At 35.2% G+C, this 23,031-nt stretch overlaps 2 protein-coding genes across 2 annotated transcripts in view; both read right to left on the bottom strand.

Moving 5' to 3' along the window:
- The window catches only part of LOC107445474 (uncharacterized), a 186,345-nt gene that overhangs the window by 79,700 nt on the left and 83,614 nt on the right, over window positions 1–23,031 (bottom strand). The window lies entirely within an intron of this gene.
- LOC107445492 (speckle-type POZ protein B) lies at window positions 1,635–2,897 on the bottom strand. The gene has a single exon (XM_016059894.5). The coding sequence runs from the start codon at window positions 2,804–2,806 to the stop codon at window positions 1,730–1,732; it is 1,077 nt and encodes a 358-aa protein (XP_015915380.1). The 5' UTR covers window positions 2,807–2,897; the 3' UTR covers window positions 1,635–1,729.

The following is a 23,031-nucleotide window of genomic DNA, read 5'->3' as shown; positions in this document are numbered from 1 at the left end:
CTATATTTGCCTTTTTAAAGAGTTTTAAAAAATAAATCTCGTATTAATCCTAATTTTTTGATGGTTTTTCAATAAATCCAAACATTGAACTGTTCTGTTAAGCATTTGCGTTTTTGACGTATCTTTGCAAATATTAAAACACAAAATTCCAGAAATATTTAAAGTACGGTATTTAATTTTTGTATTATAATTAGGTCTAAAATTGATACCGCAAACATTTGAAACATTACTGTGGTGTCTGTCTGTTGTTTCTAAAATACGTGTCATATACAAGACTGAAATGTTTCAATAATGTATTTAAGAAATAGTTCATCTCAACGCTTTCAAGAGTAAAAAAAAGTTTTCTAGGGATTTTAAACACTTTTGTAAGGCAACAAATATTATAAATGCTTTTTCCGATGTAATTTATTTATGTTAATAACTTTAATTTAATAATAACTTTTGTTTAAAAAATTTAATTATGCTGTTCAGTAAGATCGTCCATTTCAAAAGAACTGACACGTTTCAAACTTGCGAAAAAAGAAAAATATTTAAATATCATTTAATTTTCATTTCCATATTTATGTTGATCACTTGGTTAAAACATGTCCTATTTAAATATATACAACCTTTAAATACAATCAACATTTAATATATTTACTATTTAAATTCTACTAATAAAATGAACAAAAACAATATTAAAAATTCTAATCAGCATTAAACAATATTTCGAGTAACTTTGCCTTTCAGTATTCTCAATTTTGTAAGAAAATTACCTACGTTAATAAATTTCATTAGTTCTAAAGAATACATCAGTTGAAACAAAATTGATTCTCTTACAGTATAGTGCAGTTTTAAATAATTGCCTTCTAAGTTATATATAAAGTTTCATATTTAAAAATATTATTTAATTTATTTTCAGGCATGAAGCGGTTCTTATATTATCCTACTTAAATAAACTTTAACAAGTTAAAAGTAGTATGAATGGAAAATTTTAATAATCGTCGACATCATGATTATTAATTCAACTTTTTATCTTTGTACGGTATCATAATACGTATTAAAACGCATTATTCAGTCTAAGAAAGCATATAATTACAAGTTAACACAGGAAGAATTGGGTCACATTTAGTCAGCTCTTCAAATGACATAATAGTCAAAATTGTTTTAAATTAAGTTTTTATATAATGCATTCTTTCTTTTAAATTTCATCTCCGTGGTAATTCGTTAAGATCAGCACCAGGCATGCATTTTCCACTTGAAGATTATGCAGCAAATATTTCGCTCAAGCATTGAGAAAGGACAGCACTTCATTATGGGATATATTTATATTCAAAAGACATTTGTAGGTTTAAGTTTTTTTTTTAGCGTTAACAAAGTTTAATCTTCAGTTATATTTTAATTTAAACTAATTACTGCAAAAAGTAATTCTCAACGTAATTGTTCAAACTGAAATAAGAATGAAAATTTTTACACATTTATTTGCTATTTATTTATTAATTATTCATTTATAAATTATTTATAAATATATTTTACGTTATTTAAAACTCCATACCTCATCAACTTCAAATGTAATTTTCCTATCAATACCAGACGTCTAAGAAATATTACTTACGTGGTTTCATTCACTAAAATAGACTTATAATTAAATACACTTTAGCAATTTCAAAATTTATTTCTTCGGTATAAAATAATGAACAAGGACGAATTCAAAATCAATATTAACTTAAATCTTCAACTTCATACACTGTCATTTTAAGAAAGCGTTACGCATCAAGAACACAACAAGATTTGCATCGTATTTGGCTAACTCTTCAAATGATTTTGTGGCCACTATTTCCTTAACATTGGCCATTATATATTTCAATATTTTTTCTTTCAAAGATTCATCACCGTGATTAGTAGCCAAAATCAACAACTGGCATGCATTGTTTACTTGAAGATGACGCAGCAAATCTTTCGCACAAGCATTCCGAAGGGACAGCACTTCATATTTATCAGCGGCATAGTAAAGGTCGCAAGCATCGTCAAAATCGTGATTTTCTATTGTGCCGGCATACAGAAAAGTGAGAAGTTCTTTCATTATGGAAGCGCGTATATCTTTAACATCGATTTCATTCTTGATAGCTTCGCTTGTGTCGTGATCGAACATCTTTTCGAAAACTGGCGATCTCGCTCTTAGAATCATTTTGTGTGCCTTCATGCTGACACCATCCACGTGAATCGCAATATCAGTACCAACGGCTTGATCTAAAAGATTCTTCAAATTTACAGACAGTTCTCGTAAGCAGTCTATTGGAGCATTGCAATAATCAGTCGTATTTGTCGCTGCTTCCTTAACAAAGCTCTGATACTGAACCGGAGCTTTTTCACTGTCCTGAATCGGCACTGATACTTCATCAATATTCTGAAATGGTTTTAACAATTTCTCAGTGCTCTTCTTAATCACTAATGCACACTTAACAGTCAATGGAAATTCCAATGAAGTCAATGGTCTTTCAAATCCATCGAGCATATTTGTAAACAAATGGCTGTTATAGGATGCTGTATGACCAAAGATAAAACTTCCTGTTGCATCCAATAGCATTGTTGAATGATTTATAAACTTTTTATAAAAACATGGGCAAATTAAATTCAGGCATATTTGCTTTGATAACACACTCATTCGAAAGTTCATGAATTTTATTTCGTCTGCAACTTCAACCTCGAATACATCGGTGTTCAAATAAGGTTCGGTTAGATCAGTTTCTTCAATTCTCAGTTCAATTATAATCATGTTATGTGAAGCATTCGTAAAACGAACTGTATTTTGAATAACGTGAGACATTTCAGATGTTACAAAGGAACAATACTTAGTTTGAAACTGAATGCGTTAGTAGTATAAGGGACACTTTTTCTTCCGGAAATGACGTCACTCCGGAGAACCTATGATTCCCGTTATACTACTTAGCGCGTAAAACCTGATTGCTAATTAAATCAGAGTTTCGGGATGTTCTTTTAATTAAATATTTGTCTATTTTTAATTAAATTGTTTTATTTTATTGCTTTTTTTAATGTAATAAATATTTTTAAGTATCTTTTTAGTGAAATAACTGTATTTAAATTCTTTTTTTTTTATAGTTAAAATTGTATTTTTAATTAAATACGCCTATTTCCTACTTTATTCATTGATTATTATAATATTCAAAATAATATTCATTGGTGCTTCGTTCGGAAGAGCTGGAATCTGAGAAGGCTCTTAATAATTTAGTGATAATAAACGAGCATCGTCGAAACATATCTTTGATCGAAAATAATTGCAGCGAGCACCAGCCGCATAAATACGTTTCATCTTTGAACAAAAGCCGACCAGATTTGGTTTATTGGTATAACACATATTTGCAGGCTTGTGTGCTCAATTAAGGCTTATAAACCTTTGTCAAGTGGAAGAACAGGTAGCACAATACAGAGAAATACATCACAATACATCCAGGGTTACGGCTGGATTCGAACCCGCCACCTCCACGCTTAACAGAGCGTCTGGAAGCCGACCAGGTTGCCGAGTGGTTAGCGTGCCTGACTGCGAAGCCGATGGTTGCGGGTTCGAATCCCGCTCAGGACATGGATGTTTCTTTCTCTCTCTGTGTTATGTTCTTTCTTCTGTGTGAATGTAACCCGCCCTATAAACGGGTTTATGGTTGTATGACATTGGGCGACGCTGCTCCACCACCGTGGCTCAGCCATAGGTGCTAACTGGGTAATGATTACAGAGTAGCAATTCTAGCATTTCTGAGGCCAATGGGAAATAGACCCAAGTGCCCGCCATTAACCAAGAAAGAAAAAAATTCTTTGAACGAATTGTAAAGCTCACCAACCGCATGCATACGTTTCATCTCTGATCTAAAATGATTGCAACGAGCACCAGCCGGATAAATACGTTTCATATTTGAACGAAATAATTGTAAAGCGCACCAACCTCATGCATACGTTTCATCTCTGATCAAAAATAGTTGCAACGAGCACCAGTCCCGCAGTGGACTGATCGTTAAGACACGGTTCCCAGCAGATCACCGAAGTCAAGCATCACTGGCTACGGTCAGCGTGCGGGTGGGTGACCACTTGGATCAGTCTGCGTAGGGACCGAGAGCGTGCGGTATTGGTCCTCGTTAAACTGTGCTACCGTAAAGTGCTCGACTTCGCGCGCAACTTTTCGGTCGGGCTACCGAAGCGGGGGTGCCATCCCCTCCGCAGAGGATCAAAATTGCGATGGCATGTCTTCGGATCATCCTCCGGGATGTTTCCCAGACCGTCGCCAATAGCCCATTGTGCAGCTCCAGTGCGACGCAAATTGACATTAACAACAACAACAACAGCAACGAGCACCAGCCGCATAAATACGTTTTATCTTTGAACGAAAGAATTGTAAAGCTCATCCTATTTTATTAACGTAATAAATATAATTGAAATATTTTTTCCAGATTTCTCTTAAATAATTTTTTTTGTTTTTTAAGTACAAATTTGAGAAAGAGGAATCTAGAGAGAAATTTTATTCAAAATAATTGTAACGGGCATGAGTCACGTGAATGAATGTTTTTTCACGAATCAATTAATGGAAATATCTAGTCATTTACACAACCGGGAATTGAACCCCCAACCTTTGTCTCCGCGAAAGACATCTGGGGATAGCGGTTGTCGCCTAAACCACTATCACACGACCTCTTGGTGTATAGGTCACCATATATCAAACAAACCAAACATTTGTGGACAACCGGTAAAGACTACTTCACTTTACTCCACTTCGCTACGCTTCACGTATGCAAATTATATTTAAAAATTTGCATTTAATGGAAATATCTAGTCAACTGGGAATTGAACCCCCAACCTTTGCCTCCGCGAAAGACATCGGGGGACAGCGGTTGTCGCCTAAACCACTATCACACGACCTCTTGGTGTATAGGTCACCATATATCAAACAAACCAAACATTTGTGGACAACCGGTAAGGACTACTTCACTTTACTCCACTTCGCTTCGCTTCACGTATGCAAATTATATTTAAAAATTTGCATTTAATGGAAATATCTAGTCAACCGGGAATTGAAACCCCAACCTTTGCCTCCGCGAAAGACATCGGGGGACAGCGGTTGTCGCCTAAACCACTATCACACGACCTCTTGGTGTATAGGTCACCATATATCAAAGAAACCAAACATTTGTGGACAACCGGTAAGGACTACTTCACTTTACTCCACTTCGCTTCGCTTCACGTATGCAAATTATATTTATAAATTTGCATTTAATGGAAATATCTAGTGAACCGGGAATTGAACCCCCAACCTTTGTCTCCGCGAAAGACATCTGGGGATAGCGGTTGTCGCCTAAACCACTATCACACGACCTCATGGTGTATAGGTCACCATATATCAAACAAACCAAACATTTGTGGACAACCGGTAAGGACTACTTCACTTTACTCCACTTCGCTTCGCTTCACGTATGCAAATTATATTTAAAAATTTGCATTTAATGGAAATATCTAGTCAACCGGGAATTGAACCCCCAACCTTTGCCTCCGCGAAAGACATCGGGGGATAGCGGTTGTCGCCTAAACCACTATCACACGACCTCTTGGTGTATAGGCCACCATATATCAAAGAAACCAAACATTTGTGGACAACCGGTAAGGACTACTTCACTTTACTCCACTTCGCTTCGCTTCACGTATGCAAATTATACTTATAAATTTGCATTTAATGGAAATATCTAGTGAACCGGGAATTGAACCCCCAACCTTTGTCTCCGCGAAAGACATCTGGGGATAGCGGTTGTCGCCTAAACCACTATCACACGACCTCATGGTGTATAGGTCACCATATATCAAACAAACCAAACATTTGTGGACAACCGGTAAGGACTACTTCACTTTACTCCACTTCGCTTCGCTTCACGTATGCAAATTATATTTAAAAATTTGCATTTAATGGAAATATCTAGTCAACCGGGAATTGAACCCCCAACCTTTGCCTCCGCGAAAGACATCGGGGGATAGCGGTTGTCGCCTAAACCACTATCACACGACCTCTTGGTGTATAGGCCACCATATATCAAAGAAACCAAACATTTGTGGACAACCGGTAAGGACTACTTCACTTTACTCCACTTCGCTTCGCTTCACGTATGCAAATCATATTTAAAAATTTGCATTTAATGGAAATATCTAGTCAACCGGGAATTGAACCCCCAACCTTTGCCTCCGCGAAAGACATCGGGGGATAGCGGTTGTCGCCTAAACCACTATCACACGACCTCTTGGTGTATAGGCCACCATATATCAAAGAAACCAAACATTTGTGGACAACCGGTAAGGGCTACTTCACTTTACTCCACTTCGCTTCGCTTCACGTATGCAAATTATATTCATAAATTTGCATTTAATGGAAATATCTAGTCAACCGGGAATTGAACCCCCAACCTTTGCCTCCGCGAAAGACATCGGGGGACAGCGGTTGTCGCCTAAACCACTATCACACGACCTCTTGGTGTATAGGCCACCATATATCAAACAAACCAAACATTTGTGGACAACCGGTAAAGACTACTTCACTTTACTCCACTTCGCTTCGCTTCACGTATGCAAATTATATTTAAAAATTTGCATTTAATGGAAATATCTAGTCAACCGGGAATTGAACCCCCAACCTTTGCCTCCGCGAAAGACATCGGGGGACAGCGGTTGTCGCCTAAACCACTATCACACGACCTCTTGGTGTATAGGTCACCATATATCAAAGAAACCAAACATTTGTGGACAACCGGTAAGGACTACTTCACTTTACTCCACTTCGCTTCGCTTCACGTATGCAAATTATATTTATAAATTTGCATTTAATGGAAATATCTAGTAAACCGGGAATTGAACCCCCAACCTTTGTCTCCGCGAAAGACATCTGGGGATAGCGGTTGTCGCCTAAACCACTATCACACTACCTCTTGGTGTATAGGCCACCATATATCAAAGAAACCAAACATTTGTGGACAACCGGTAAGGACTACTTCACTTTACTCCACTTCGCTTCGCTTCACGTATGCAAATTATATTTATAAATTTGCATTTAATGGAAATATCTAGTGAACCGGGAATTGAACCCCCAACCTTTGTCTCCGCGAAAGACATCTGGGGATAGCGGTTGTCGCCTAAACCACTATCACACGACCTCTTGGTGTATAGGTCACCATATATCAAACAAACCAAACATTTGTGGACAACCGGTAAGGACTACTTCACTTTACTCCACTTCGCTTCGCTTCACGTATGCAAATTATATTTATAAATTTGCATTTAATGGAAATATCTAGTAAACCGGGAATTGAACCCCCAACCTTTGTCTCCGCGAAAGACATCTGGGGATAGCGGTTGTCGCCTAAACCACTATCACACTACCTCTTGGTGTATAGGCCACCATATATCAAAGAAACCAAACATTTGTGGACAACCGGTAAGGACTACTTCACTTTACTCCACTTCGCTTCGCTTCACGTATGCAAATTATATTTATAAATTTGCATTTAATGGAAATATCTAGTAAACCGGGAATTGAACCCCCAACCTTTGTCTCCGCGAAAGACATCTGGGGATAGCGGTTGTCGCCTAAACCACTATCACACTACCTCTTGGTGTATAGGCCACCATATATCAAAGAAACCAAACATTTGTGGACAACCGGTAAGGACTACTTCACTTTACTCCACTTCGCTTCGCTTCACGTATGCAAATTATATTTATAAATTTGCATTTAATGGAAATATCTAGTAAACCGGGAATTGAACCCCCAACCTTTGTCTCCGCGAAAGACATCTGGGGATAGCGGTTGTCGCCTAAACCACTATCACACTACCTCTTGGTGTATAGGCCACCATATATCAAAGAAACCAAACATTTGTGGACAACCGGTAAGGACTACTTCACTTTACTCCACTTCGCTTCGCTTCACGTATGCAAATTATATTTATAAATTTGCATTTAATGGAAATATCTAGTGAACCGGGAATTGAACCCCCAACCTTTGTCTCCGCGAAAGACATCTGGGGATAGCGGTTGTCGCCTAAACCACTATCACACGACCTCTTGGTGTATAGGTCACCATATATCAAACAAACCAAACATTTGTGGACAACCGGTAAGGACTACTTCACTTTACTCCACTTCGCTTCGCTTCACGTATGCAAATTATATTTATAAATTTGCATTTAATGGAAATATCTAGTAAACCGGGAATTGAACCCCCAACCTTTGTCTCCGCGAAAGACATCTGGGGATAGCGGTTGTCGCCTAAACCACTATCACACTACCTCTTGGTGTATAGGCCACCATATATCAAAGAAACCAAACATTTGTGGACAACCGGTAAGGACTACTTCACTTTACTCCACTTCGCTTCGCTTCACGTATGCAAATTATATTTATAAATTTGCATTTAATGGAAATATCTAGTGAACCGGGAATTGAACCCCCAACCTTTGTCTCCGCGAAAGACATCTGGGGATAGCGGTTGTCGCCTAAACCACTATCACACGACCTCTTGGTGTATAGGTCACCATATATCAAACAAACCAAACATTTGTGGACAACCGGTAAGGACTACTTCACTTTACTCCACTTCGCTTCGCTTCACGTATGCAAATTATATTTAAAAATTTGCATTTAATGGAAATATCTAGTCAACCGGGAATTGAAACCCCAACCTTTGCCTCCGCGAAAGACATCGGGGGACAGCGGTTGTCGCCTAAACCACTATCACACGACCTCTTGGTGTATAGGTCACCATATATCAAAGAAACCAAACATTTGTGGACAACCGGTAAGGACTACTTCACTTTACTCCACTTCGCTTCGCTTCACGTATGCAAATTATATTTATAAATTTGCATTTAATGGAAATATCTAGTGAACCGGGAATTGAACCCCCAACCTTTGTCTCCGCGAAAGACATCTGGGGATAGCGGTTGTCGCCTAAACCACTATCACACGACCTCTTGGTGTATAGGTCACCATATATCAAACAAACCAAACATTTGTGGACAACCGGTAAGGACTACTTCACTTTACTCCACTTCGCTTCGCTTCACGTATGCAAATTATATTTAAAAATTTGCATTTAATGGAAATATCTAGTCAACCGGGAATTGAACCCCCAACCTTTGCCTCCGCGAAAGACATCGGGGGATAGCGGTTGTCGCCTAAACCACTATCACACGACCTCTTGGTGTATAGGCCACCATATATCAAAGAAACCAAACATTTGTGGACAACCGGTAAGGACTACTTCACTTTACTCCACTTCGCTTCGCTTCACGTATGCAAATTATACTTATAAATTTGCATTTAATGGAAATATCTAGTGAACCGGGAATTGAACCCCCAACCTTTGTCTCCGCGAAAGACATCTGGGGATAGCGGTTGTCGCCTAAACCACTATCACACGACCTCATGGTGTATAGGTCACCATATATCAAACAAACCAAACATTTGTGGACAACCGGTAAGGACTACTTCACTTTACTCCACTTCGCTTCGCTTCACGTATGCAAATTATATTTAAAAATTTGCATTTAATGGAAATATCTAGTCAACCGGGAATTGAACCCCCAACCTTTGCCTCCGCGAAAGACATCGGGGGATAGCGGTTGTCGCCTAAACCACTATCACACGACCTCTTGGTGTATAGGCCACCATATATCAAAGAAACCAAACATTTGTGGACAACCGATAAGGACTACTTCACTTTACTCCACTTCGCTTCGCTTCACGTATGCAAATTATATTTATAAATTTGCATTTAATGGAAATATCTAGTCAACCGGGAATTGAACCCCCAACCTTTGTCTCCGCGAAAGACATCTGGGGATAGCGGTTGTCGCCTAAACCACTATCACACGACCTCTTGTAGTATAGGTCACCATATATCAAGCAAACCAAACATTTGTGGACAACCGGTAAGGACTACTTCATTTTACTCCACTTCGCTTCGCTTCACGTATGCAAATCATATTTAAAAATTTGCATTTAATGGAAATATCTAGTCAACCGGGAATTGAACCCCCAACCTTTGCCTCCGCGAAAGACATCGGGGGATAGCGGTTGTCGCCTAAACCACTATCACACGACCTCTTGGTGTATAGGCCACCATATATCAAAGAAACCAAACATTTGTGGACAACCGGTAAGGGCTACTTCACTTTACTCCACTTCGCTTTGCTTCACGTATGCAAATTATATTCATAAATTTGCATTTAATGGAAATATCTAGTCAACCGGGAATTGAACCCCCAACCTTTGCCTCCGCGAAAGACATCGGGGGATAGCGGTTGTCGCCTAAACCACTATCACACGACCTCTTGGTGTATAGGTCACCATATATCAAACAAACCAAACATTTGTGGACAACCGGTAAGGACTACTTCACTTTACTCCACTTCGCTTCGCTTCACGTATGCAAATTATATTCATAAATTTGCATTTAATGGAAATATCTAGTCAACCGGGAATTGAACCCCCAACCTTTGCCTCCGCGAAAGACATCGGGGGATAGCGGTTGTCGCCTAAACCACTATCACACGACCTCTTGGTGTATAGGTCACCATATATCAAAGAAACCAAACATTTGTGGACAACCGGTAAGGACTACTTCACTTTACTCCACTTCGCTTCGCTTCACGTATGCAAATTATATTTATAAATTTGCATTTAATGGAAATATCTAGTCAACCGGGAATTGAACCCCCAACCTTTGCCTCCGCAAAAGACATCTGGGGATAGCGGTTGTCGCCTAAACCACTATCACACGACCTCTTGGTGTATAGGTCACCATATATCAAAGAAACCAAACATTTGTGGACAACCGGTAAGGAGTACTTCACTTTACTCCAATTCGCTTCGCTTACGCATGGAAATTATACTTATAAATTTGCATAATGAACTTTGAATGGAATCGTCAACTGTAAGTTGAAGTTAAAGTCATCGAAGTACACGGTATAAATATTGCGAGGATCTAGAGTATACATGTAATATAATTTGAGCTGGAGTACTCACTTAAATGACACAATCAAAAGAGCCAGAGGAGCGTTTTTTGCGCTCAAAGTCCTCCAGCATAAGAATTTAAAGTTTGATCTATCAAATAAAAGAACTATCTATATACAAGTGATTCGAATAATTTTTACGTATGCTTGCCCAGCCCTCACTACTATAAGAAACAACCTAAAAAAGAAGCTATCTACAACTGAAGGTAAATTTTTACGCACAATGACTGGCGCCCCAAGGGCGATTAGCAATAGATTACTCAGAAAAGACTTAAACATTGATGATATCAATTGCTTTATAGCTAAATTGACCACAAAATTTTATGGCGACGCAAAAACATGCACCACATCAGATTTCAATAAGTTGTTGGATATTGATATAATCCGTGATAATTTGAATTTCACCCCAATTACCGCCTTTTTATGCTCAGACTGCATACTGTCAAAATACTATTAACTTTATGACACAACTCTACTCAAGGGGATCTCCCCATCCCAATGATGATTTTCACTTCAAAACTCAAGATTTACTTCTTTAAGGACTTGATTTGTTGTTACAACATACTGCAACTTCAATGATATTTAGGACCTCCTAGAATACCACAAAACAGATTCGATGATTCGGTTAGTGGCGCTTCGCGCCAAACGCCGAGATAACCCCAATATCCAGCATCCAGTATGCATGTTGTTGTTAATTTACGTCGCACTAGAGCTGCACAATGGGCTATTGGCGACGGTCTGGAAAACATCCCGGAGGATGATCCGAAGACATGCCATCACAATTTTGATCCTCTGCGGAGGGGATGGCACCCCCGCTTCGGTAGCCCGATGACCTACGTGCGAAGTCGAGCACTTTACGGTAGCACGGTTTAACGAGGACCAATACCGCACACCCTCGGTCCCTACGCAGACTGATCCAAGTGGTCACCCACCCGCACACTGACCGCAGCCAGTGATGCTTGACTTCGGTGATCTGCTGGGAACTGTGTCTTAACGATCAGTCCACTGCGGGACTATACATGCACTGCGTTGTCTGCAGTGAGCCCGCTACGCTATCTGAGTAGAAAAACACCTACTTTCTTCGGACTTCAAGTTATAGGTAAGTTGTATTTTAAATTTCTTTTTAATAGTGTTCTTAAGTAGCGTATAATATTGTTTAATATAAATAAAACAGTATGAGAAATTTAAATCAAATTTTGAAGAAATAATATATTTGTAATATGTTCTGATCTTTCTTAATAAGAAACTCTCACTAAAATAAATGTAAAACGCATATCTTGTGTTACTTTAATTTCTAAGTAAAAAGTCTTATAATTTTAAGTTTTGCTATCCTACTGGCTCTAAGTGTATGTATAAACATGCAAAATACATAGCGTTACTTTCAAATTTCAACTTCACGGTCAAGTAAAGGCAGCCTGTGCGCAATAATGACAAAAATTTTCACTATGCTGTTTGCAACAAAATTCTTGACCCTATATTTCTATGGCTCTCTCTAAATTGCAATGGTCTTTTGCTGTAATATTTCACTTTTAATATTTAACTTTAAATGCTAGATATTTGTGGTATGTTTTGGAACTTCTAAATATGTAATTATTCACTCTAAAATAAACTTAAAATGCATACTTTTATAAATTTTAAATACCCTTTTAAACTAAAATGTTCTATCTCGCATACTGTTTTGAAAATACTCGTAAATATATCAAACTTTGAATTGTTAATATTTATGTATATGGGCGATTCCACGAAAAGTGGTCCTGAGTGACTAAATTTTCAAAATTATCGTAAAAACAAAAATGACACAATTTCGGAATCCAGAAGATGTAAATTTTTTAATAGTTAAGATGGTTTTTTGAATTATAAAAAATATTTATTTAAATTCTAACAAAAGGTGGAACACTCTGAATTTTAACAGGAGTTCTCTACTTTGTTATGTTATATTCTAATGGAGTTCTCTACTTTGTTATGTTATATTCTAATGGAGTTCTTAAAATATTAAAGAGCAATAAAATAGTTTTTAGTAATAAATATAACTATTTTATTCTTTCATCATTGTTTAATGTATTTTTTTAATTAGGCCTAAATTTTTTTGCTTGATTAAAAGTTGATTAATCAAGATAGTCTAATTTCCCAGTAACACACGTAACATAATTTTGCATTTTTTTCTGTAAAAACTTCTGTATTGTTTTATAAATTAAGAAGGCAAGATATGCAACGGAAAAAATTCTCGAATTAAAACTGCCAATAGTTAAAATTTAATAATTAATTTTATTCAAGGTAACACACGTAACGAAAAGTTACGCGTGTTACTGTTATGTGTGTTAGAGGTACTTATACACTTTAATTATTTATTTATTTTCAATAAAAAATTTAAATCATGTTCGGACATTTTTTATAACCGCCGCGCAACTTCAATGCCACAAATACGGAATTATAAGATTGTGACTTTTTGTAAAATCAGGTCGGTATAAGCATTAATAAAAAACAGCATAAGACGATAATTTTGGAAATTGTTTTCCCAAACTTCAATTTGTTATACGTTTATGTTTAAGTAGAATATTTCGACTGCATTTGCTAGATTATTATAAAATGGATAAGTCTAAAATAGTGTCCTTATCTGGATTTAAAAGAATAAGAAGATGAAGAAAAAAAGAAAAGAGCATAAGATTCTGCACTTTAAAGGAAAGAAAATTAGGAAATAAATAAAGTTAGACTTGAACTTTCAAAACAGATTAATAATGCTGTAAAAGGTTCACCACTAAGTATTTCAGAGGAACTTAATTATTAATAAATGGATTTTCTTCAGAAGTTAGATTGTTTATACTATGCTAGTATTGAAACAAGAGCTGGTTCTCTGGATTATTACGGGGGGGAAAAACGGGCAATAAAACGAAAGAACTATCTAACAATGTTTCTAAGAGAAGCTTATACTGCTTTTTGTCAGTTGCATCCTAAACATTGTTTAATTTTCCATATTTAGTGCTTGATGACCAAAAAATGTATTGCTACTGTAACACTTAAAATCAAAACAAATATCATGAAATTTTTACTCTTTTACTGGAAGGCTAAAATTAAGTTTATGACAATACATGGTGATGGTAAAAGTATTTATGTAAAAAAAGCGAAAGAAATCTTGGATCTAATTGTTGGAAGGATGCTTCTGATACTTACAAATATTTCTCATTGCTTGTTATAGGTTTCTAACCATCTTTTATTGTAGTTTGGTAACGATAACAAAAAGATGACAATAGCTCACAATAAAAAATATATAATGACAAATGTGCAAGAAGAATGTTTTGAAATTACTCTTGAAAATTGGACTAACTTTCAATATTACGTAAGAGTTGAAAGAATCCGAGGTGATACTTTCCAAACAAACATATCTAGCATTAAAATCAGGGTAATTCAAGTTGACTTTGCAATGGCATATTCTTTTGAATATCAAAACGAATTTCAATCAGCATTATGCTATCCAGCCTTTGTTCCGTCATTCACAACAGCTGTTTCCTTAGACGATACTTGTTTTTAATTTATAATATTCTCCTAAAGAAAAGACAAAGGTGTCTACACTTTTATTTTAAGACTGTTTCAAAATGATTCTACTTCAGAAGATGAGCTAACAGAAACCTTCTATAGTGATAAGTCAAGTTAAGAATTTAAAAATAAATATATGGTTGAATTATTTCATATTTTGTCAATCAAAATGTAAAAAAGAAATTAATTTGGAAATATTTTACGATATCACATGCAGAAGTGCCCTCTATGGGATAGATGTGTAGTACAAAATCTTGAAAGTGAAGCAAAAAGCAAAATTATTTAATTCATTTTGTTGTTATACAGAAAAATTAATTCGCTATCCAGTGTTTGCAAGGCTAACCAATCAACTCATGCCTAATACAACAGTATTATATACTAACCAAAATGAAATAAAGATATTAATTGTAAAGATCAATGCATGGCAACGGTAATACAAAGCATAAAATCTATGCATAAGAATCTTTAGATACTTGAATAAGATGCATGGGTGCACAGATTGTGGCACACAAATTGTCAGTAAGTCAATTTCTGTTCCCTCCTGATCAGAAGTGCGCCTAACTAAAATTAAAATGACATATGCTCTATCTCGGGCACATTATTGACGCAAATGCACATGCTTGTAAACTTAAAATGCAATATTTGCATAAAATATTTGTAAAAGATGCATATTTTTTGTTTCCAAACAGAAATGATTTTGAAGGAATAGATGTGCCTAAGATTTGCTATGTTTTACTCTCTAAACTAGTATAAAGAAGGGCAACAACTATCTTTCCAGACCATTAACTATTTTATTTGATAAAATAAATTGTTTTTCTTCTGCTAAATCAAAATAAATAAATGTTTTAGTGCAGCATTTATGACTTCTCAGTTGAAATATTCACAGAGGGTAACACACGTAACGTTCAGTTAACAAACGTAACGCACCAATTTCACCAAAATAAAGAAGTTCTTACTGTTGCAAGAAATTTTAAAAAATCACTAAACACAGCTTCGATATTTTATCTCTCTATAAAAGAAAATATCTTAATTTTTTACCTTTATACTTCACAGAATTAAATGAGTATATTCAAAGTTTCAAATATCTAGCATTATAAAGGGTAACACACGTAACAAAATTTCAGAAATTTTTTTTTTCAGCATCAAATTAATTTGCACCCTCAATCTTCGTTTTGAAAACTTAAAACACATATTGATTTAACAAAAAAATAAGAAAAACATAAAAAATATCTAACAAGTTTATTATAATAAGTGCTAAAGTTGAAATATGTCGTGTAAAAGTAACACACGTAACAAAAGAATTTTTGGTCAGTGGCTGGCACTATGTAGTTGGCTGGTGTCTATTTCCCATTGGCCTGAGAAATACCAGAATTGCTACTCTCTTATCGTTACCCAGTGCGCACCTGTGGCTTAGCCACGGCGGTGAAGAAGCGTCTCCCACGTTATACAACCGCATTACATTCACACAGAAGAAAGGACATAGAACACAGAGTAAGAAACATCCATGCCCTGATCGGGATTCGAACCAGCAACCATCAGCTCCGCAGACAGGCACGCTAACCACTCGGCTACCTGTTTGGTGGCTTTAAATGTTATTTAAAATAGATTAGGAGTCTGAAGAGAATTCAAAATAACTTTACAATGTCTCGAAAATCTTTATCCCAGGAATTCGAAGAAAGCGAAAACGATTTTGTTGTAGGGAAAACTTCATTTTATAACTAAAAGTACATGCTAGATGCAAACGATGTCATTACTTAAAATTATTTTAGTCCTGCAGTCCGGATACTCGGTGGTTTCTAGAATTACCGGACAATGAAATCATAGATCCCCACGTACAGTCTTTTTTAGAAAATGAGAGCCTAGAGTTAGATGAGGTAGAGTTGGATTTCTTTGAACGCGAAGATTTTCCCTTTCAAACTGGAGGTGGATCTATTAATAGGCCGTCAACCTCAAATCAAAGCGTAAGAACTACATTTTTGAATTAAATTTCGCGTATCTTAAAAATAAAAATTGCAATTTTTTTTTAAATTATAGGATTTGGTGGAGTTTGATCTAAAAGAAATTAGAAAGCGGAATATAAAGAAATATAAGGGGGAAGAAACAGATTATCAAATTATTTTTAACTTGCAATCAAGAAGTAATATTTCTACAATAAATCGATATTGAATGTAGAGGAAGGAGTCTTACACTTGTTTAATAGAATAATTCAACGCTATTTCTCAACCTTGGAGACCTTATTAAAGTATGTGTAGATAATATAAGTTTAGACAGCCCTTTATCAACCAAACTGATACCTGTTTCTGAAATGACACCTGAAAAAAGTTGTTTCCCAAATTGAGAAGGTAATTATTTCAGGGAAAAAAATTGATTTGGATTCCTCACTAAAAATTAACATTTTGACAATAAAACGACCACTTGGGTCAGTAAGAACAAAAATATTATATCTGCAATTGAATACTAAATCTAAAGTCCGTAAACACAACAACCAAGAGTTATATTGCGCAAGAGCTATAGTGGTTGCTGTAGCATGCATAGAAAACTACCCGAGGAAAAAATATATTACCGCAGGGCATAAACTTCTTCAAAGTGTTTTGACTAGAAAATTACATTGCAAAGCAAATGTTGCTTTAGGACCTTGATGGTCATTCAGAAATAAAGAAATTTGCGCTGCATCTTCAAATAAATGTAGTTGATGCCCAAGCTTTTAATTAGGTATGTTATTTAAATATTTTTTAAAATTATAACATTTTAAACGGGAAACTTATCGTACTGTATTCTTATTTTAGGTAACCTTCAGCACTCCTGGTAAATCTAAAAAAAATTATTTATGGTAAAAACAGAACCATTACGATGATATAACTAAAATGACTGGATTTTTAGGAACTTCGTGTTACTGTGCTTACTGTGACATAGGTTATAATACTAAATCTGCCCACAGATTTAAACATAAATGCCCTCTGTGTTTATCAGACTCCTGTCTTATAATCCGCCCCCCCCCCCGTAAATTGTCCAGACTGTAACAAGCTGTGTCGTTCATTAGAATGCTTCGAAAAGCATGGAAATGATAACAAAAAGGATATATCTCTATGTGCTCAATTCAGACTTTGCGGAGACTGTTACAAGGTCTATAAGAAAAAGTTACCACATATTTGTGGTGAGAATATTTGCAAATTTTGTAAACAATCCTCCATTACTTCCGAACATTTATGTTTTATGAGACGGACATAAATATGTCCGCCTTTAGAGAAATACATTTTCTTTGATTTTGAGGTTCATCAGGTGAACACGTGGTAAATATCATCATAATGCAGTATATGGACGGAACAGAGAGGCAGTTTGAAGGGTATGATTCATTGGAAAAATTTGGAGCCTTTTTATTTTACCCGTCCCATAAAGGATATACAGTGATAGCACATGCAAGGATATGACGGCATAATTTTGATGTCGTATTTAATTAAACAAGCAATAAAGCCAAACGTAATTATAAAAGGGTGTGAAGTTCTCTGCCTAACATTGCCCTCATTAAAAACCAGCATAATCGATTCTCTTAGTTTTCTACCCATGCCACTATCAAGATTATCAAAGGCATTCGGCTTAAAGGAGATTAAAAAAGTGTTTTTTCCCCACATCTTTTCAATACAAGGTAAATATTAAAATCTCCTACAATCTAGATATTTCTAAAAACAATTTTAAATATTCCATTTATGGCCCGTGTTTTAATTTCAGAAGTAACCAGCAATACGTAGGACCTTTACATGACTCCTGACTATGTCCACCAAAGATAGAATTAAGTTTTTCGACTGGTATAGTTATCGACGAAAGGAATCTTTTAACTTCCGAAAAGAATTGACAGATTACTGCAGGTATAAAAAGGAGTTTTCAAATACTTAAACGTTTGGTTTTAATATCCTCTAATAGATTAATAATGTGTTAATCAATTTTAGATCAGTTGTAGATATATTAAGGTGTTGCTGTGTTACATTTCGAGAGGACTTTATAAAAATGACCGGTATGGACCCCTTTCAGCAAATAACCATCGCAGTCTCATGTATAAGAGTTTATTCTACCCTATTCTTACAGCCCCTCTCTATAGCCATAATTCCTCGAAATGGATACGTGAAGATTATTAATAATAGTCAACTAGCTCTAGAATGGGTAGGTTTCATGGAATTTAAAAGCTGTAAGAAGTCGAGAGTTTTTAATTTTCTGTTTTTATAGATAACTTATTCTGTCATTCTTTAAAAGTTTCAATTTCAGGTCGCACTATTCATCATTCGAGAAGAGCAACCGGTGATGTGAAGATACTGAACTGATATGTTGAAGGTTTTCGCGAAGAAAATTTGGGATTGCCTGTGTAGGCAGAGATGCCAACTGCTCCGGACACGCCAAAATAATTTAAAAAACGGTAAATAATTACAAACTAAATTTTGCACATACTTGACTAATTTTGCCTACTTTTTAAAAAGTTTAGAGTGATATAACTATAAAAAGTGGTGAATTATATAAAACAACGAATGATTTAGAAATAGTGGTAGATAAAAATCTAATAAATTGAATTTATTTAACCAAGAATTGCAATTAATAAGCTACCACTTGAAAATATTTATTCGCTGTCAGGAGCAAGTTGGCATCTCTGTGTAGGTGCACTTGAAGTATCAGAAGGTTTTCAGGTTAAATATTAAGCGTTTATTAACCATGACATCACAAACATATATACGCTACATGAAAAATAATAAGATTAATATAGAGTTAGGACTGCACTTCCTTTTGCAAGGAGTTTTAGCCCAGAAAGATGTGTTCAGTTCGGATCCCACCGGAGTAATGAATTGGCCGCACCTTTAACGTACAGTGATTGGCTAGATTTAATTTGAGAAATTAGATTATTGGATTAGAATTTTGATAGATTTTAGTTTGAGTTCCCAATTCTGGGTTTCAGTTTCAATTTAAAAGTTTCACTTAGTGAAAATTGTGATTGACAGATAAAGAAAAGTGAGAGTAATTATGGATCACCACAGAACTAAAACTGTATGAATTTTATGGATAATATTTTCATGGGTGCACCAAATGTTTTCAACCCTCCACAATTCATCCCAGCATAAGCAAGCCGATGTGGAAATTGGAAAGCGAAACAAAAGAAAGGAGAGAGGCCCTTAAAGCTGGTTATATTATAACATATGTGTGGGAGCAAGATTTTATATGTGTGGAAAATTGAAAAGCGAAACAAAGGAAAGGAGAGAGGCCCTTAAAGCTGGTTATATTATAACATATGTGTGGGAGCACGATTTTATATGTGTGGGAAATTGGAAACCGAAACAAAAGAAAGGAGAGAGACCCTTAAAGCTGGTTATATTATAACATATGTGTGATAATGTTAATTATCACAAGTTTATTCTCTCCTTTATATAATTCTGTTTTTTTAATTTTTGCTTCACTTTTGCTTTTTAATATTTGCTTTAACTTTGTTTTTTTTAAATTCGCTTTAATGTTGTTTTCTTAATTTGCTTTACTTTTATTATCTTAACACTTAATTTATTATTTACGAATTACTGCTCTTAACTTCACTTAACGTTCAGCTTATATTTAAATCATTTATCAATTTACAATGTACATGTTAATTATTGTATATTTTTTAATTATTAACTTTTATAGATTATAATTTATGCTTTATATATAAATTATGCAATATTAATTTATTTATAATTGTCTATTACTATTTTCTTTACTTTTTTCAGTCATGCACTGCCTTAAGAAATTTTCCCCAATCTTTTCCTTTACCAAGGGTAACTTGATACAATCTCCGAACCCATCTTGGATCCCCTCTTCCTTAACACCTGCGTGGGAGGATTTTGGACCCTTTTTTCCGTTGCAGCTGCATTCGCTGGTCAACCGTGAGAAATAGATATATAAGTTTTTTTATGTCTTGTCCCCTTCACCTCGTGACATTTTTCCTTTTTCTCACACAGCATGTGTACTTTTAATTGCGAACCGGACGGTATTCGTAATTTTAACCTTTAGGCTTTTGACCTTGCGTCCCCGTTCACACGATGGGGTCGTGATCGCGTGTTGGCCATACTGTCCGGTGCTTGCTTGCTTCTTCTATCGGCCAATGGTTTCTTGAGGGGTTAAATTTTGCACAGCCCACTTTTTTCTTCATTGGTTTTTGTTTAAGGTGTCCTACCCCTTTTTTCCCTCATTGGCTTTTCAGGAGAGACCCCGAGTTTTCTTAAGGCGCTGCATGAGGAAAAAAAGACACTCTCTATTATTTCATGATTGCTTAATGACAAGATTTTTGTGTGGTTTTTAGTAATGTGAAAACGCCGATATACCTTGCAAAAAGGGTATCTTTTTATGTTGAAGATTTGTGCTACTTTTACGAGAAAAATTGTGTACAATAAAAATGTGCATGTGAGCTGATGCAAAGTTTGTTAGTTGGTGAACCTTCACTGTCTCTGATAGTCATAAGAGATAAATAAATGAATTTACCAAAGAAATGAATTTACATGACTCTTTATATGTGTTTTCCATAGTTATTGTGTATCGCTACAGATCGTGGTGTAATCGTCATATAGGGTGAGTAGCCATAATTTACTTAATAGTCAGCACAGATAATATTCAAACTTACAAGAATGTTATTTCCTTATATTTTCATATGCATCATTCATACTAATTGTTCTTGTTTATTAACTTATTTCTAAATCTTGACCCAATGGACCTATTGGGTTATTCGGTGTTCAACAACGCTGGACCACCACTATTCGGCCTACATCAACGCAATTTAACGTATAAATTTTAACTTTACCCTATTCATTTAAATATTAATTTGTTTCAAGTCCTTATGCATTCTTGTGGGTTTGCCTTGCCACACACACAAATTTTCATTGTATTTATTAGATCATGTACTTAAGTTACGAATCAATTGTCTCTAGTTAGTGTTTTAGGCATTATTCTTTCATTAAGTCATTTAAGATTAACCTTGTTTTATTAATCTTAACTTTGATTAATTGTTTTAATTTCATAACTTGTTATTTTCAATTTTTAATTCCTTTATGACTTTAACTAACTTATATAAATTATTAAACTTTAAGAATATGTGTGGGAGCAAGATTTTATATGTGTGGGAATTGGAAAGCGAAACAAAAGATAGGAGAGAGACCCTTAAAAAAGCTGGTTATATTATAACATAGGTGTGGGAGCACGATTTTATGTAAAAAAGAAAAATAACAAAGGATTTAAAGAATGGCTGTTAGGATTTAAGGTAACTACATTTCTTATTTTAATTACTCAATTCCGTATTGGCATGTTACACAAAAGTCTGCTCTTATATTTACAGTGCATCCCTAGATTGAACACCCGATCTGCTTTTTGAAGTCTACAGATTATTTTAGCAAAGAAGGAATAGTTCTGGATGCCAATAGTATTAAAAAATATCAAGGGTAAGAGCTCTTTCAAAATTAATGTTGAATAATTCTTTCAAACAGTATTTGTATCATCAATTCAAGAGTTTAACAAATATTTTTCAAGTGAAGAATTTTAGGTTAGCTCCTTCTCTATTTTAAATTATAGTTTTACCTTAGCGCAGTTTAAACTTTTGTATTTATTTTTTTCAGATTCATAATGTTGCTTTTCCGACAGAGGAGATCGTCATGGTACAATTTAAAGTTAAGAGAGACTTCATAGAGAGTAATCCCCGTGGTAGCGTGTTCATAGCAGCCTTTACTACAGCGTATGCCCGCTTGAAACTACTGGACGCTTTAATAAAGCTGGACAGAGATATGCTGTACTACGCTATAGCTAGTGTGATATACATTTCCAACGGCAGAAACGACCCGGAGATCGGAAACTACCTAGAAAATTTTACGGGCGAATTAGATGGATAGCATATCGCAGAATTCGTAGCGGCTGGCCTAAAAAACTATGGTTCTGAAACTGGAAATACTGTCTGTAAAATCAGGGGTTTCAGTTTAAATTATCAGAAATCTAAGTTAAATTTTGAAAGCTTAAAAAACGTCATTGTTAACGGTAATAGAAAACCTATTGTAACTAAAAATTTAGAATTAACTCAAAAGAATTGAAAATAAAGAAGGAACTAAACAATATTTATTTAGTTTTGATAAACGAGCTGTTGTAGATTAATTTTGGACCCGTATCATATGGGTACGATTTGTTAAATACTATATAAATGATTTTTTTTTGTTAAATAAGGAATCGAATTCTGTAAATTTTGTATTTTTTTCCCTTTGTCAAAATAAAGAGAAAATTGTTTAAATTTGAGTTTGTCTGATTTGTAGTTGTCTTTATTAATTTACAAATGCTGTTTTAAGACTGAAATTTTTTTTGTTTATGGTATTTTGAAAGAAATTTTTTTGAAAAACGATATTTTGTACAATTAATTAAAAGTGATAAAGAAATGAAGCAAACTCAAATACAATAGCCAATAAGTTTAGAGTTTAATCCATGTATTTTTTCT

Source organism: Parasteatoda tepidariorum, chromosome 9 (genome assembly GCF_982258835.1).
Source record: "Parasteatoda tepidariorum strain Cologne lab strain chromosome 9, Ptep-v5.0, whole genome shotgun sequence".
NCBI lineage: Eukaryota > Metazoa > Arthropoda > Arachnida > Araneae > Theridiidae > Parasteatoda > Parasteatoda tepidariorum.
The sequence above is the reverse complement of the archived record's forward strand: the minus strand, read 5'-3'. Positions and strand labels throughout refer to the sequence as shown.

Bases quoted from the DNA above. Each gene is read 5' to 3' on its own strand.
- LOC107445492 (XM_016059894.5), bottom strand. From the start codon at position 2,806: ATGTCTCACGTTATTCAAAATACAGTTCGTTTTACGAATGCTTCACAT.